At 40.2% G+C, this 18572-nt stretch overlaps 1 protein-coding gene across 15 annotated transcripts in view; it reads right to left on the reverse strand.

The window, feature by feature from the left end:
• Nucleotides 1-13102: 13102 nt before the first annotated feature.
• Nucleotides 13103-18572, reverse strand: part of Enox2 (ecto-NOX disulfide-thiol exchanger 2) — a 291296-nt gene continuing 285826 nt past the window's right edge. For 11 of the 15 annotated variants that reach the window (XM_029472964.2, XM_029472962.2, XM_029472963.2 and 8 more), the window contains 3 exons: nucleotides 16123-16208; nucleotides 15760-15807; nucleotides 13104-14258 (listed from right to left, as the gene is read on the reverse strand). In XM_029472964.2, the coding sequence (XP_029328824.1) occupies nucleotides 14127-14258; nucleotides 15760-15807; nucleotides 16123-16208 (266 nt within the window). In that variant the 3' untranslated portion in view covers nucleotides 13104-14126. Of the gene's footprint in view, nucleotides 14259-15759; nucleotides 15808-16122; nucleotides 16209-18572 lie in introns of all 15 variants that reach the window. The other 4 variants (XM_085838205.1, XM_085838202.1, XM_085838204.1 and 1 more) reach the window with 2 other exon arrangements.

Raw genomic sequence — 18572 nt, forward strand, 5'->3', positions numbered from 1 at the left:
GCTATTATGAATAAAGCAGCTATGAACATAGTACAGCATGTGTCCTTGTGGTATGGTGGAGCATCTTTTGGGTATGTGCCTAGGAGTGGTATAGCTGGGTCTTGAGATAGAACTATTTCCAATTTTCTGAGAAACTGCAAAATTGATTCCTAAAGTGGTTGTACAAATTGGCACTCTCACCAGCAGTGGAGGAGTGGTTCCCTTGCTCTACATCCTTGCCATTATTTGCTTCTCTTTGAGATTTTTTTATTAGATATTTTCCTTATTTACACTTCAAATGTTATCCCGTTTCCTGATTTACCCTCTGAAAACTCCCTATCCCATCCCTCCACCCCCTGCTCACCAACCCACTCACTCCTGCTTCCCTGCCCTGGCATTCCCCTGCACTGGGGCATCAGTCCCTCACAGGACCAAGGGCCTCTCCTCCCATTGATGACTAACAAGGCCATCCTCTGCTACATATGCGACTGGAGCCATGGTTCCCTCTATGTGTATTCTTTGGTTGGTGGTTTAGTTTAGCTCTGGGGGTACTGGTTGGTTGATATTGTTGTTCCTCTTATGGGGCTGCAAATCCCTTCAGCTCCTTCAGTCCTTTCTCTAACTCCTCCACTGGGGACCCTGCACTCAGTCCAATGTTTGGCTGTGTATTTTTGCATCTGTTTTGGCAGTGCCTCTCAAGAGACAGCTATATCAGGCTCCAGTCAGCAAGCACTTGTTGGCATCCACAATAGTGTCTGGGTTTGGTGTTTGCATGTGGGATGGATCCTCAGGTGGGCCTTTGATTTTTTGATTTTTTGATCTTAGCCATTCTGATGGGTGTAAGATGAAATCTAAGATTTGTTTTGATTTGCATTTCCTTGATGTCTAAGGATAATGAACATTTCTTTAAGTGCTTTTTGGCTATTTGAGATTCTTCTGTTGAGAATTCTGTTAGTTCTGCATCCCACTTTTTAAATTTAAATGTATTTTTTAACTTAATCACTTTGTATCTCACTCACTGCCCCCTCCTGCTCATTCCCTCTCACATTTCATCCTGCCTCCTGCCTCCTGCCTCCTGCCTCCTGCCCCCAATTCTCCTCTGAACGGGTGGGAGCCCCTACCCTGGTACTTCAAGTCTCTGTGAAGCTAGGTGCTTTCTTTCCCACTGAGACCACACAAGGCAGCCCAGTTAGGGGAACATATCCCAGAGACACTCCCCACTGATTTTTGTTCTCACTCCCAGTCCTCTCTTGTATTTTTTGTTTGTTTTATGTGTGTGTGTGTGTGTGTGTGTATACACACACACACACACACATAATTAGTCCTCTGTCAGATGTAGGGTTGGTGAAGACCTTTTCCCATTCTTGTAGGATGCTGTTTGTCCTATTGGTGTCTTTTGCCTTGCAAAATCTTTTCAGTTTCATGAGGCTCCATTTATTAATTGTCGATTGTAATGCTTGAGCTATTGGTGTTTGGTCCAGGAATTTGTCTCCTGTGTCAATGAGTTAAAGGCAGTACCCCAATTTTGCTTCTGTTAGATTCCATGTGTCCAGTTTCATGTTGAGTAAAAATCACTTTCATAAGTGCCTTTGTGTGTGTGTGTGTGTGTGTGTGTGTGTGTGTGTGTGTGTGTGAACGAGATTAATATTTAAATTAGTAGACTGGGTAAGCAATTGGACCTCTGGGTCATATAACCCATTGAAGGTATGAATGGAACAAAAAGAGATAGAGGAAGGGAAACTTAGCAGTCTCTACCTGTTTCATTGATCTGGGATATTGGCCTGTTCCTGTCTTCAGACCAGAACTTATGCCATCAATTCTCTTGTTTTTAGGCCTTAAAACGTGGGCTGCAAATATACTACCATCTTTTCTGACTAGTTAGCTTTCCAACTCCTGATATTATGAGCTTCTTTTAGTCTACATAATCACACCAAACGATTCCACTTCTCCCCCCCACATCAATACATTGATTGATCTATCCATCTATGGAATATACTTGGTTTCTCTGGAGGATGCAGGCTAACAGACTTTCTTTTTATTCCCGGACTTGCCTGCGGAATTCTTTATTCTCCTCAATCTTCTGTCACAGCCAATGGGAGAAGTTACAGGAGAAATTATTGGTGGGAGTCTAGATCTACAATTATTGGCAATCTTTAGTAGTTACATATTTTTCCTTCTGTTTACAAGAGTAATGGGCACAGCTATCAGTGGCAAGAAGTTTAAAATTTTGAGCTTAACAATTCTGTGTTCTTTCAGCTCTGTTGAACTTGATATTGGTAATAACTTTATTGTTTTTTTTTTAAATCATTCTCTAACTCCTTTCTTTAGGATAAACTGAATTGTACTTCTGAACCATTTCTCCATTTCCTTTTTTTTTGTAGACCATCTCTCAAATCCGTCTCTCCTCTTAAGTCCTATTTCTATGACTGTGTTTCAAGCATTGGTTATCTTATGTCTGGCAAACGTTATCTTCCTGTTTGACTCCTTGCCTCCCAGCTTCTTTTTCTCTGTGTTTCAACTTGGAATTCTAACTAGCCTCCATATTGTCAAGCATCTTAGTTCATTTGGGTTGATATGACAAATACCATAGGCTTATACAAAACACAAAGTTGTGTCTTACTGTTCTGAGGCACAGAGGATCTCAAAGATCAACATAGTCCTGGTGGATTTGTCTGAAAGTCTAATTTTAGATTCATGAATTCTCATCCCTACTCCATTGTGAAACCCTGATGCAGTGAAACCTGCAGACCTTTACAAGTCAGGGGGAAACCTTTCACTAGAGAATCAAATCAGCCAGCAAGTTGATCTTGGATTTTTTTAGCCTCCAGAAGCCACACAATCTGTGTCATTATAGCAGGTCAGACATGAAACCAAGGTGCTTCATTATAAGTAGGACTCAAGAACAAAGATGCTTATTGCTTACTGCTCTAATGCCAATGATCAGAAAAATTCTCTACCACATCTTGGGTCTCTGTAATTATTTCTCAAGTGAATGCATGCATGAAGGAGTAAGATAACTGTCCTTGCAGAGAAGATAGCACATGTGCGAGCATGCTACAATGCCCTGAGTACTTCTGTCTTATGACACAGCTACAGATAAGGGCTTCTAGGAGCTCAGAGTTGAAAGAGAGAGGAGCTAGGAAATTTTCACTGAATAGTTGCCATGCAGGAAGTGTTGTTGGACTTGGGGATGTAGGGAAAGATAAGGAGTTTAGTCAGTTTGAAGTAGGACATGTGAGTGATAGAAGGAAAAACTAAGTGTATAATGTAGTGTGGGAAGAAATGAAGAAGGATGTTGAATGCCACATTCAAGAGCTTTGTCTTCAGAGTGGGTTAAAGTACAGTGAGTATGAAGGTGACAGAACTGACCATAAAAATATGAGCCATCTACGATACTGATTTACTTTTTTCTTTCTTTTTAAAAAGTAGGTATTTTCTTTATTTACATTTCAGATGTTATCCCTTTTCCTGGTTTCCTCCCCAACCCTCCCTGTCTGACCCCCCTCCCCCTGCTCACCTACCCACCCACTCCCACTTCCTTGTCCTGACTTTCCCTTATACCGGGGCATTGAGCTTTCACAGGACCAAGGGCCTCTCCTCCCTTTGATGTTCCACAAGGCCATCCTCTGCTACATATGCAGCTAGAGCCATTGGTCTCTCCATGTGTACTCCATGTAGTTTAGTCCCTGGGAGCTCTGGAGGTACTGGTTGGTTAATATTGTTGTTCCTCCTATGGAACTGCACCCCCTTCAGCTCCTTCTGTCTTTTCTCTAGCTCCTCCATTGGAGATCCTGTACTCAGTCCAATGGTTGGCTGAGAGCATCTACCTCTGTATTTGTCAGGCTCTGGCAGAGCATCTTAGGAGACAGCTATATCAGGCTTCTGTCAGCAAGCACTTGTTGGCATCCACAATAGTGTCTGGGTTTGGGGATTGTATATGGGATGGATCCCCAGGTAGGGCAGTCTCTGAATGGCCTTTCCTTCAGACTCTGTTCCACATTTTGTCTCTGTAGCTCCTCTCCTGAGTATTTTGTTCCCCCTTCTAAGAAGGACAGAAGTATCCACACTTTGGTCTTCCTTCTTGAGTTTCATGTGGTCTGTGAATTGAATCTTGGGCATTCCAAGTTTCTGGGTTAATATCCACTTATCAGTGAGTGCATATCACGTGTGTTGTTTTGTGATTGGGTCACCTCACTCGGGATGATATTTTCTAGTTCCATCCATTTGCCTAAGAATTTCATGAATTACTTATCTTAAGTAAGAACTTCAAGTTCTCTAGGGACAAGTTATGATTTCTAACCTGTCACAGATATGAAGTAGCAGGAGAAAGTAAGGGGAGATTTTTGAGTATGAAAGTAAATGTACCTTCAGGGAAAGAACTAGGTGACTTCTTGCCCTAGAGAATGAATATGGAAACTGCAGGGTTTTCTTAGAGCTTTTGTCACTGTATAACATTTTAAGAACTGTTCTTAGCCACAGCATTGCATAGAACAATCAGGTCTGAGCATCTTTTCATTTGGAAAAGACACAACAATTTCACAAGGGTCATGGTGCAGTTCCCTGGTATCATGTGTGTTAAATGCCAAGATGCCCCTTTCTGATGAACATACAAGGCATTTTGATACTGGCCTTGTGATGACGTGTACAGGTTGTTTTGTGTGTATATGGCACATGTACAACATGCCCGCACAGAGAAGAAGCACAGAGCTGTTCAGGCCTCAGTTAATCAGAGTCCAACCTAACCATTTTGTTTTTATTTTATGATAGCACGCAAGCAATATATACTCCGTAGAAACTATACTTCCTGTTGACTTTTGGCCTTTTCCTGTTGGTAATAGGTATAGGATCCTCTCTTGTGATGCCAGATACGATCTTCCGCAGCTCTCAGTAAATACTGCAACCATGAGGGTCAACAACAACTCATCTTCTTTGTGGGGAAGCTCAGGGTACCGTTGGTAAAGTGAATTACATCCATTTTCACTTACTGACATGTTCAGTTTAGGATGAAATTAGCAGGATATTAAGTCTTATTATAAATTGTTGGACATTCATTTTTGTTCTTCTAGTTTAGTTTGTCTGTATGGTATGTGTGTATAGTGTGTAGGGGGAGGGGGCATATGCACCAGAGTCCACACATGGAGTTTAAATGACAACCTCATGTGTTAGTCCTCATATTTCACTTTTTTTTTTTGAGACAATGTTTCTTTTTTGTTTGCCTGTGTGTATGCCAGGCTACCTGGTCTGTGTGCTTCCTGGGATTCTCCAGGGTCCACCTCCCATCTCCTAGCAATACTGGGTTACAGACACACACTATCATGTCTGGCTCTATATGTGCTCTAGAGATTTGAACTCAGGTACTTATTATTGTGTGACAAGTCCTGTGCTCATTGAACAAACCATCTGCTCAGCCACTGAATTGAACAATACAGTGTTTTCTTTCCAGGTTATATGGTTTTGGTTCAAAGGAGGCAGAACATGTTTCCTTAATGTATTAACATTGACACATATCTTTGATCCTTTGATCTCTCCTTTCAAAACTTCAAGGACAAGTCCATCTCTATGCCTGATCTATCTTTCTATTCTTTAACGGTTGCCAGAATGTCTTGGACAGAGTAAGCCCTTGAACAACATGCGAACTGAAATGTCTTAGGCTCAGCCCTCTGAATCATACTGTCTTACTGGTGTGGATCCAAATTTAGGTTTTTAAAGACAGGATACAAAAATGCCATGCGTTTTTTTTTTTTTAAGCTGTGTTTAGAAAGTGTGCAGCATTTTTTATGATTCCATCCACACACTGGGCAGATGTCTTCAGGGACTTCTCTCTGACAACTCCCACATCCAGAAGTGATGCTTTGGAGATTAACAGCTTGGGAACAGCATTGGGCTCATTTTCCCCCTAAACACAGCACTTTCTACTTGCTCACACTGAAGCTTCTCTGTCACTTTTCACACAAAAATACAAGCATGAAGGAGCCTCCTGCCATTTACGCATCACTAAGAATTTCACACTGTGCACACAAACAGCATCTCATTTAGTTATACATCTTGTTGTTCAGGTTACCCTTTTCCAACAAACATTTACTTAGAGTTTGCTATGCAATGGGGGTTTTAAAAAATAATTGATAAATATTAACATGTGTGATAAAATAAAATTCCACACTTTAAAATTTCCTTTGCAATCTATTGTATTTTATTTCATACCTCTATGTTTATTCTGATGTTAGGGTCCATTGTAACCAAAAATATCCTTAGGATCCCCTCTTTTGTATTCTTTCCTTTAGCCATACAATGGAGAGGCTGAGGCTGAGGTGAGCTAGGGAATTGGGAGAGTTTGGGAACCCTGAATTCTCATCCAAGCTCCATCACCCACTTAGCAGTACAACCCTTCAGGTTTGTTTTCTGTAGCTGCCTTAACAGTGAGGAGGTTACCTGCCCCTGCTGTCTCATAGAGTGCTGTGAAGATCACGTGGCATAATGTGCATCTATTGCTTTGAAAACCCTTTAATGTATCACATGTTTTTTATCTAGGAATTCTTATGAATTAAGGTTTCAGAATTCTAGTGCTAACGAGCACTATTAATTTTAGGGTACTGTGATGCTCAGCTATACTCAGAATGAGCACAGTTTGGCAGAGGGCTCTGTAATGTGTCATGTATACCATTTCCCACCTAAGATCTGATAGATTCTCCATAAGGTTGTGTAGCCTGGAGGGCTCATACCTGTGTATAACCAATTTCTTTTCTTCTGTTGCTGCTATAATTAATTGTTCCAGTATGCCTTTGACCTACTTCTTACAGATAAAGAATAATATTTAGGCAAGCCAAGACCTTCAAAATAGTTACTGTTAAACTAAAAGACTGCAGAGACATTATAGATCTTGAAATTTAGGAGGTAGTAAGTACGCTTATCATCACCTACCTTTGATGGAACATTGGCATGTGGATTCCCCTAAAATCTTCTGAGCTAAATGTGAATGTGGGTAGCACTCTCCAATGGGGCTGGGGTCCCAGAATAAATAGAGGAAGAGGAGGTGGCCAGTAGAGCACCAGCATTTGTTTCTCTCTTTTCTGACTGCAGATGCAACATGCCCAGCCTACTCATGTGCCTGCTGCCACATCTCCTCTATCTATGGCTCATTTATTTAGAGCCTGGTTTTCTTTATCAGAAATCACTAAACAATGTTAGCTTTTAATAATATGACTTGTTTTGGGGATTAAAGATGCTGTGCAGGTGCTTGCTTATTTACTGTGTCCTGGGAACCTCCAATGCATCAGGAACACCAGATACTGCAGTGAACAGGACCTATATGGATCATTTTCTTCTTATGGAACTTGGATCCTATTAGTTGAGGTGCAGAAAACTCAGGTTTCAGTCATAATACATTGTTACCACTTTGTCTACACCAGTCATGCTCAATACTGCCTTTCATGCTAAGTTTCTATGGCCTCTGGTGAAGCAATTAAGGCTGATGTGTGGAAAAAGGTATCCTTCCATTATCATCACAGTCTCTTCTTCCACTTCCACATCCTTTCCTTATGATACAGGTGGGTTTGAACTGAGGGCTTTCACACATGCTAAGCAGGGGTTCTATCACAGAGCTATATCCACAATCTTCATTTTTAGCTTTTGTTTCGAGTCAGAGCCTCATTATGCTGCCTAGGCTAGCTCTGAATGTGCTATGTAATGCAGGAAAAGCCTTGAACTCTTGATCCTCCTGCTAACTTCCATGCTTTACCAGGAAGGGCTCCTTTCTATCATCCTGATGCAAGAGCCAGTCATACTCCTTTGGTATTCTATAATGCATGGCAAGATGTGTGGAACAGAGTAACTATTTGAAATGTGTTAAAACAAGTGAATTTCCTTTGTTAGGGTCAGGTGACAAGACATGGCCCTATGATTGGGGGTAAGAACATGAAAAACGTTTTTAAAACATAGGGGGCTATGAATTTTGTTTGAATCACATTTGTAATTATTACTCCATTGAGAATTCATTGTGTGCCATGCACCGGCTGGGAAACACACTGATGCTAAATATTTACTATTAACCCGTGAGGTATGTACTAATTGTAGTTATTTTGTCTATAAGAGTTGAAGCTCCCATTGTTTTTCCTAAAGAAATATGGGAAGGAGGTGACTTTCTGCAGCATAAAGTCATAAAAGATGCTCAGCTAATGGTAGAAATTGTGAAAAGCAAAATAAAGCCAGATACACTTGATGGATTACCCTAGGCAGTTGCAAATCTCAGGGCACACATGGTTATACTCAATGACATTTTTTTTTTGTATATCTGGAGTCTTGTCAAAAAATTCATTTTATTCTGAATTATATCCAAATCATCCATTTAGGGGCCAGGAATTTTTCAAATTCTATGTAATTTGAACACAGATATATCAATTTTTTTTGAAAAATAACTTTTTCCAATTGTATTGATGAGTCAAACAACTCGGTGATATTAAAAAAAATCATAACTAGAGATGGCATAGGGCAAGGGAGGAAAATGAAGCATCCATTTGTAAAACTAAAAGGAATCTCAAACATTGTTATTTGGAAAAATATCTACCTATTATATCTCATAAAATAATATTTCAAAGTTTGGGGGTAACAATACAACCATAAAAAGCACCGACAAATTAAAAAAAAGCTTCATTAATAGATCTCAAATGGTGAACAAAAAAGGATAGTAAAGGTGGTATGTAGCCCAGGCTAGCACCAAACTTGATATACAGCTGAGAATGGTCTTGTATTCTTGATTCTCTTGCATCTGTTTCCCAAATGCTAAGATTACAAGCGAGTACTACCATGCTTGATTGTAGCTGTATTATAACAACTCTATAATACTATATCTGTCAGGATTTTTCAGAAAAAATAACCAATGGGACAGACTGTATTGGAGACAAATCTCTCTCTCTCTCTCTCTCTCTCTCTCTCTCTCTCTCACACACACACACACATACACACACACACACACAAACAGACACATAAACACACACACGCACACACACACGCACGTGCACACACACACACACACACACACACACACACACACACACACACACATGAGATTTTAAGAAAGCGGGGTCCTTATATTTGTAGAGCTGGCCAAAAAAGCAAGGACTTCTAGCAAGAGTTGATGTTGCATTTTTAACTCCAAAGGAACTCAGCATGGAAGCAGATCTCCTTCTTCGGGTACCTCATAGCCAACACTTGAGGTTTTTAATGAATTTGATGAGTAGATTTTGGTGGAGAAATTGCACCACTCAGACTGTTTGGTTACATTTTTACCACCCCTAAAAAAACAACTTCATACTAACATGTTGTCTGGTATGGGACTAAACAATGGTCAATTTGAGATAAAAAGTTTACCATCAAATCCAAAACCCACTCATGATAAAAGTCTTGGAAAGATCAGGAATTCAAGGCCCATACCTAAACATGATAAAAGCAATCTACAGCAAACCAGTAGCCAACATCAAAGTAAATGGTGAGAAGCTGGAAGCAATCCCACTAAAATCAGAGACTAGACAAGGCTGTCCACTCTCTCCCTACCTATTCAACATTGTACTTGCAGTCCTAGCCAGAGCAATTAGACAACAAAAGGAGATCAAGGGGATGCAAATTGGAAAGGAAGAAGTCAAAATATCACTTTTTGCAGATGATATGATAGTATATATGAGTGACCCTAAAAATTCCACCAGAGAACTCCTAAGCCTGATAAACAGCTTCAATGAAGTAGCTGGATATAAAATTAACTCAAACAAGTCCATGGCATTTCTGTACACAAAGAATAAACAGGCTGAGAAAGAAATTAGGGAAACAACACCCTTCACAGTAATAACAAATAATATAAAATACCTTGGCGTGACTCTAACTAAGGAAGTGAAAAATCTGTATGATAAGAACTTCATGTCTCTGAAGAAAGAAATTAAAGAAGATCTCAGAAGATGGAAAGATCTCCCATGCTCATGGATTGGCAGGATCAATATAGTAAAACTGGCTATTTTGCCAAAAGCAATCTACAGATTCAACGCAATCCCCATCAAAATTCCACTCAATTCTTCAATGAATTAGAAAGGGCAACCAGCAGATTCATCTGGAATAACAAAAAACCTAGGATAGCAAAAACTCTTCTCAAGGATAAAAGAACCTCTGGTGGAATCACCATGCCTGACCTAAAGCTGTACTACAGAGCAATTGTGATAAAAACTGCATGGTACTGGTATAGTGACAGGCAATTAGACCAATGGAACAAAATTGAAGACCCAGAGATGAAACCACACACCTATGGTCACTTGATCTTTGACAAGGGAGCTAAAACCAACCAGTGGAAAAAAGACAGCATTTTCAACAAATGGTGCTAGCACAACTGGATGTTATCATGTAGAAGATTGCAAATTGATCCATTTCTATCTCCTTGTACTTAGGTCAAATCTAAGTGGATTAAGGAACTCCACATAAAACCAGAGACACTGAAACTTATAGAAGAGAAAGTAGGGAAAAGCCTTGAGGATATGGGTACAGGGGAAAATTTCCTGAATAGAAGAGCAATGGCTTGTGCTGTAAGATCAAGAATTGATAAATGGGACCTCATAAAATTGCAAAGATTCTAGAAGGCAAAAGACACCGTCAATAAGACAAAAGGACTACCAACAGATTGGGAAAGGATCTTTACCTATCCCAAATTGGATAGGGGACTAATATCCAATATATATATAAAGAACTCAATAAGGTGGACTCCATAAAATCAAATAACCCCATTAAAAAATGGGGCTCAGAACTGAACAAAGAATTCTCACCTGAGGAATACCGAATGGCAGAGGAGCACCTGAAAAAATGTTCAACATCCTTAATCATCAGGGAAATGCAAATCAAAACAACCCTGAGATTGCACCTCACACCAGTCAGAATGGCTAAGATCAAAAATTCAGGTGACAGCAGATGCTGGCAAGGATGTGGAGAAAGAGGAACACTCCTCCATTGCTGGTGGGATTGCAAGCTTGTACAACCACTCTGGAAATCAGTCTGGCGGTTCCTCAGAAAATTGGACATAGTACTACCGGAGGATCCAGCAACACCTCTCCTGGGCATATATCCAGAAGATGTCCCAACCGGTAAGAAGGACACATGCTCCACTATGTTCATAGCAGCCTTATTTATAATAGCCAGAAGCTGGAAAGAACCCAGATGCCCCTTAACAGAAGAATGGATACAGAAAATGTGGTACATTTACACAATGAGGTACTACTCAGCTATTAAAAAGAACAAATTTATGAAATTCCTAGGCAAGTGGATGGACCTGGAGGGCATCATCCTGAATGAGGTAACCCAATCACAAAGGAACTCACACAATATGTACTCATTGATAAGTGGATATTAGCCCAGAAACTTAGGATACCCAAGATATAAGATACAATTTGTTAAACGCATGAAACTCAAGAAGAACGAAGACCAAATTGTGGACATTTTGCCCCTTCTTAGAATTGGGAACAAAACACCCATGGAAGGAGTTACAGAGACAAAATCTGGAGCTGTGACAAAAGGATGGACCATCTAGTGATTGCCACATCCAGGGATCCATCCCATAATCAGCTTCCAAACACTGACACCATTGCATACACTAGCAAGATTTTGCTGAAAGGACCCAGATATAGCTGTCTCTGGTGAGACTATGCCAGGGCCTAGCAAACACAGAAGTGGATGCTCACAGTTAGCTATTGAATGGATCACAGCGCCCCCAATGGAGGAGCTAGAGAAAGCACCCAAGGAACTAAAGGGAACTGCAACCCTGTAGGTGGAACAACAATATGAACCAACCAGTACCTCGGAGCTCTTGTCTCTAGCTGCATATGTATCAAAAGATGGCCTAGTAGGCCATCACTGGAAAGAGAGGCCCATTGGACTTGCAAACTTTATATGCTCCAGTACAGGGGAACGCCAGGGCCAAAAAGGGGGAGTAGGTGGGTAGGGGATTGGGGGGTGGGTATGGGGGACTTTGGGGATAGCATTGGAAATGTAAATGAGGAAAATACCTAAAAAAAAAAAAGAAAGTTTACCATCACAACTAGTATATGGAAGCATGGCAGGAGAATTATACCTGAACTAAACTGGAATGCACAACTGAAACAGGTTGGCTAGACAGAGTGGTACATGCCTGTAATTTCAGAGCTTGGAAGGCTTCTATGGGAGGATTGCAATACATGCCTGTAATTTCAGAGCTTGGAAGGCTTCTATGGGAGGATTGCAAATTCTAGGCCAGAGTGAGTTACATAGAAAGATCCCATCTCAAGACAAAGGAGAAGAACAGAAACAAGAAAAAAGTGAGGGAGAAAGATTAAGTGAAGATAAGCAAGTTTTTTATGTATGGCAGCTGTTGCCTTGAAATTTATTTAATTTATTCAAGAAATAAGTGATGACTAGAGAAATTTCTATTGATTTTACAGATATTGTTGAAAAGAACATATTTTAGGAGCCTCTGAGACTGAAGAATCAAAGCTTTCCAGAGAAGCAGCCTTTATGAGGAAGATACTCCAGCAAAGAAGCTAGTGTAAAAATAACTCTAGGTTCCTGCTGGGGCCACACTGGGCTGTTGAGGGGCACGTCAACTTCCAGCATGAATGGTTTCCTGTGGAATGTTCTTTCTAGTTGCCAAGCAAGTTTGGCATCTTCTTCCAACATGCTGGTAACTCAAAGAGAAGACCTGAGATGATCTAAGTATCACGCAGGAAGCAAGCCATTCAAAATGGAACAAAAACCTGAGGTATAAAAGGGAATATTTATATTTTAAAAATATATCTCTGAATACTGATCACATCTCATTTGCAAAGTATTTTCAGGAAATACTCTTACTGGCTATATTCCTTCAGTGTATTTTCTTACCTTCAACAGAGCTCAAGGGAGAGCATGATTGTGTAATTAGAAGTACCACCATTACCACCACAAAAAATAATAAAGACCGTTTATACCTTCGAGGAACAGCCTCCATCCAAGTCTACCCTTTCTTTTCTTTTCCTACCAAGCAGGACTTCCTGAATAGTCCACTTACAGGTGGTGAGGCCACTACAATGTACAGGTGGGTATGAGGGAACCGGAGGAGTCCCTGTCAGTCAAGCATTCTGGATGGAGCTGACGCATCTGCAGGAAGCCTCACACCCCAGTCCATCATTTATTCATTATTTCTTTACTTTCAATACTCACATCAGTTCTTTACAAACATCCAGCATTGAAGTAAACAGTATTTACAGCAGTACACAGTTTGCATTTCAACACACTAACAGCAGGAAAAAATGGGATCAACAGACAGTAGGAAGGCCAGAGGAAAGGACTACCAAAATAAATCCCTTCTGCCAATGTGTGTGCACATGTGCCCACACCTGACTGCATTTTAATTCATAGAAAACTAAACATGCCCTCTTTTAAAAGCAGACTATTTACAAGTAGTTCTGAAAAGCACAAACACAGTAGTCATACTGAAGACTTCCCATGAATCCATCTAGATTTCTTGTTTTAAAATTCTGAAATAGACCTTTTATCTATTAGAGAAAATAACTTTGGAACGTTTGTCAACTTTTGGTTCACAGTATTTTTACAAAAAGCCACAGTTCATGCTTTTTTATTTCAAAGGTGAACTGGTGAAGCACCTTGGAGAAGACACAGATGGGTTATTCTTTTAGTGTTTACTGTAGATGAGAAAGACAATGGCAGTTACAGGGGGTTCCTAGCATCCCTCTCACTCCTTTTACCAGTAGCAACCTGTGAAGAGAAATCTGGAAACACAGAGCACATACAAATCATCAAAACACTGCAGCTAACAGCGTTGAAAAAGTACAAGGTCTACAGCAGTAGTACAGACACTGAAAACACTCCAAATACGCTTTAGTCTCAGGAATTTTTCACTATTACTTTTAAGACAAGTCAACCAATTGCTAGAAATAGGAGAAAGTTACAGCACTTGAGGTTTGAGGCAATTTCTTTTTAGGACCTGTAGCTTGAGAAGCTATTCTAGGATCCTTATTTTAACTTGAAAGAGACTCGGGAATGAACCGACAAATTGAAAGCAATGTCCACTTGAAAACCACTGAGGACAAAATTCACATCCTAAGCTTGTCAAGCACACATTTATTTTCAGGATCTCTAATTCTAGGCAAAGAGCTTCAGGTCAGCTTCAAGCCCTCAAAACCACAGAATTTCCATCTCTTCTCCAGGCTGGCTCCAACTCCAGTCATTTCCTGTCTGAAGGTATGCTGGAGTCTACTCATGAGAGATTCCACATCACTGGTGCTGATCTGTGGGACACAGAGGACATCATTCAATCACAACTAGTTTTCCATCCCTGGCCACCTGCTGCTATGTGTTCTGAGGACAGTGGGCATCTCTTATCTGGCCTTATGAATTTGTGTGTGTGGCTGGAGTGGTTTTCAGACACCGATGTTCATATGCTGGGACTACTGGACACCGTCCAATGAATTGCTTTTGCAAAGAGCTGATGTCAGTTTCGTAGAGAAGTTTGGGCCTGTAGCCAACTGAGCATGCTCTTTGTTGGGCATGCTATAGCCAGGGGTAATGAAGCTATGACACCTTTTTGGAGGGGACAGAGTCAGAAATGTCTGTCAGTGGAATAGAATTCTCCATATATGCATCAGCCCACAAAGGAAAATGATAACTCTTCCTACTTTGATGTATCCTTTATTCCTTTCTTCTACCACCCACACACTGATAACCAACAGGGGAAACCTTAAATTAGAAGCCTGGAGTTACTCCACACAAAATTTAGGTACCCTTTAAAGCCCTCACTGGAAGGTCTTGACATTATTCTGGCAGGATGTTGCTGGGGCTGGGTGGGGCTGGGCCCTATCTAGGAGTGAAGTTGTGCCCTCCTCCCAATGCTTGTGGTAAAGGAGATCCACTGGAATGAAAGAAGAACACTGTAAATTACTACAAAGAGTAGAACTCTCATTTCAAAAACTGGGAATAGATAGTGGATGTAGCTACGTAAATGTTGGTAGATGTGGTATAGATATGGAAAAAGAGTCTGAAATTACAGGCTAAAATAGAATCCTTGGGGTGGGGCTACCTTGCTTTTTCTTCATTATGTTTCTACCAGCTTTGCATTCAACGACAATGTGTATTATTTTTAACACTAACAAAAAAATCTGAGATGTTTTACTGACATATAATTCAGTATCCTGAACTGTAACTGACCACATGGTCTGGATACTACCATTCCATTTTTCCTTTAACTGCCCAGTGGGGTATATGGCTATAGAAGAGAATTACTTCTTAGAGAGAAATAAGGAATCAATGCAAGCTAGAACTAACACAAAGGTCACTGGGGAAAGTGTATCACTAAATTAGAATATGCTTAGTGCCTTCACTAAGAAGACAAAGGGTTCTCTGATTTCACATCTTGGACAACATAATGTCAGGAATCCACACTCAATGGTATTTCCTAGGAGGCCTGGTTTAGTAAAATAATAGTGACACAATCTACAGGGAAGATTAGCTAAATGTTGTTTCTGGGGGGGAAAAGACACATCATGAGCTTATTTGTTTTGAGGAGCCATCAAGAATCTGTCCCTGTTGCTATGCCTTGACTTTCAGGGGAATCGACACTTTGCCTTACTTCATGTGATCTGTGAGCTCGTCTCAGGAAGATATCACACAGATAAATGGCCCACAGATCACCATCATTATTTTACCTTCCTCAACTGTTCTCAAAGCAGATAGCAGCAGTAGTAATGGTAGGGGGTAGTTGGTGATGGCTAGAGGCCTGGGGCAAATGCTCACCGGTAAGAGTGGAGAAGTGGTTAATTTGCTGGGTATTTGGTAGCTTGCCTGGAAATCAAGGGAAGTAAGTCAGAATCTTCTAAGAAGTAGGCTAGCCAGTTATTTCTAGTTTTCATGGGATTTACTTAGTTTTACTACCAAATATGTCAAGTCTCAGGACATTGTTCAGTTTTAGGAAAGCTAGGACAGACAGTCATATTATTTCTAAGAGGGAGGTCATACATTAAATCACAGAGACTGGAAGTAAGGGGCACTTGCTTAGAGCCACAAGTAATATGGCTTGCTAATGCCTGAAGAGAGTAAGGTCACCTACACAGAAAAAACCCCTTCATCCTCTCATCCCAATTTGAGTTCCACACATACCTTATTATCAAGACGATTCAAGTAGGAACAGATGTATTCAATGCTTGCTCCAAATGGGTGGACGTGAAGGAATGTGGAGATGATCCCTGTGGAGATAATGCCCCAGAGGTCACATGGCAGCATGCAATGTCTTGAGATCCACAGACAGTGATCATACAGACAAAAGTACATACGCACACTATCTGTAAGCTCATCAGTATTTTAAGTTTGCATATATTTTATTCATTTAATCCTTTTTAACAACCCCATGGCATAGGCACTATCAACCCCCATTTTACAGATGAGAACACCAAGACATAAGTGTCAGCTGACAACTGGTAGAGCAGGTATGTGAACTTAGTGGCTCTCGCCACTCATTGCCTTTCACTCTGCAATGCCACCCAGAGTGAAGCTGGCATGTGAGGTCACTCCCATCATTTGTCACCACTGACAACAATTTGAATCCTAGAATCTTAAGATGAATGTAGACTTTGATGTGTGTTTTGGCAATCATTCAATTAGCCTTCATGTTCTTAGGAATTAAGACTGTCCTATGAGAAAAACACACCACATACTTAGTAACCTAGTGCAGTTGGCTGGGAGAACCTAGGAAGAACAAGGGTGAGTCACAAAATCCATCCGGTGGGTTGTGACCCACTTGGGGAGGCAAATGACCCTTTCACAGGGGTCACACATCCTGCAATCAGATATTTACATTGTGATTTATAACAGTAGCAAAATTACATTTATGATATAGCAGCAACCATAATGTTAATGTTGGGGGGTCCCTGCAACATGAGGAGCTGTAGTAAAGGTTGCAGCATTAGGAAGGTGGAGACCCACTTGTACTGTATTGGGGCTTTATTTTGTGACTTGATTTATACAGAAAATTCAAAAATTTCCTTTACACTGGCATGACTGGTCACTGCCATTGTGTCCTGAGAGCCCCAAGTGTGTTCCTAGAACCGAGTTCTTAAAGCAGTTTATAACTTTCAGGAATGCCTGGGGGATTACCACTCAGTCTAATTCTGGGGTCAGCTGCAACCACTGTCCTAATTCTTACGGATGTCACATTAATTGTTCTAATACTTAATTGGCAACAAGTAGAAAAAAATGTTCAAAAACTGTATGGTTTCATTTTTAAATGCTTGTGAATTTATCTATCTTTTAAATCATCTTCCAGAATTGAACTTCTTAAAAACTACCAGGAAATATAAGTGAACACTGATTTGGTTTAGAAAGTACAAGTTTTCTGTCCTTTCAGAGGCTGACAAAGAATAGTACAAGCTGAAATTATAGCTTGAAATTCAATTATTTTTTATGAAAACCTTCCAAATATTAGATGGCAAAGGGTGGGCTGGGAGAACCTAGGAGGAACAGAGGGTGAGTCACAAAATCCATTCAAAAGGGATACTATTACTTTTATCATTTCTTTATTCTTAAATGACCAAGTAAATTGAATTTCTAAGCTCTGATTTGAGTTGAAAAACTTCAGTTCTGAAGAAAAAAAGTCCATATTCAAAGAAAGTCTAAATGTCATGGCTAAGGAAAAGTATCAAATGCTAAGAAATAAGTTCAGAGGTTTAAAAACACTAATCAGTTTTTGTGGGTTCACCTTCAAAGAACTTAGGTTAGAAAGGAGATTTCTCTACCAGCTAAAGACTAAGGTCTTTAAAAAGCAAAACAAAAGCTAGTCATTGAAGGATATATTTTATTGTCTCGGGCTATCCATTTGCAGAGACTTCCTTCTCTCCCCAATAATTCTGTCACCATGACAATTTGTTAAAAATTCTGAGTAGAAAAATGTTACAAAGTTGTTGGATTTTGTTAGAAGTCTCAATGGCAGATCCCCCTGTGCATCGTATGGACATATCAAAGTGTTATATCTGAGTATAATACCCACTCCCCAAGAAGAGAGATATACTCCCAAATATGCAGAAGCCAGTCAGAATGGAAAGCTTTGGATTGTGGGATAGAGTTACCTTGTGGTTCAGCTTTCTGGAAGGAAGCTTGGATTAACCAATCCTTGTTAAAAGACCAAATAAACTGAACCTCAATTCTCCATTAGCTCCCAAACGGAACATAAAGCCAACAAGTATCTGTGACTAGTACTGTAAGTGTACTGAGAGCTGGCTATCGTCCTGCATGGGAGAATTACCATGTTAATACTTGTAATACAAGTAGCCGCTTCTCCAGTTTGCATACGGAGGAACTGAATCTCAGCATTAGTGGCATTAAGATTGGAAGCTATGGTTGTCCAATTCTTTAACTGTGCAATTTTGAATTTTCTAGTGAGAACAATTCTAGCATTTATAGTATCCTAGCATACAAGTGTCTAACAAGTTATTGACAGTTTCCTGAGTCATTTTTCAATGTGATGTAATGACAAAATAAAATCTTTATCCCAGTTCTTGGTACAGAGATTCTAAACCTTTTAGGTTTAGATTTTTGCATAGATTATAATTTTAAAA

Source organism: Mus caroli, unplaced genomic scaffold, assembly GCF_978045245.1.
Source record: "Mus caroli unplaced genomic scaffold, Mus_caroli_1 scaffold_5, whole genome shotgun sequence".
Classification (NCBI taxonomy): domain Eukaryota; kingdom Metazoa; phylum Chordata; class Mammalia; order Rodentia; family Muridae; genus Mus; species Mus caroli.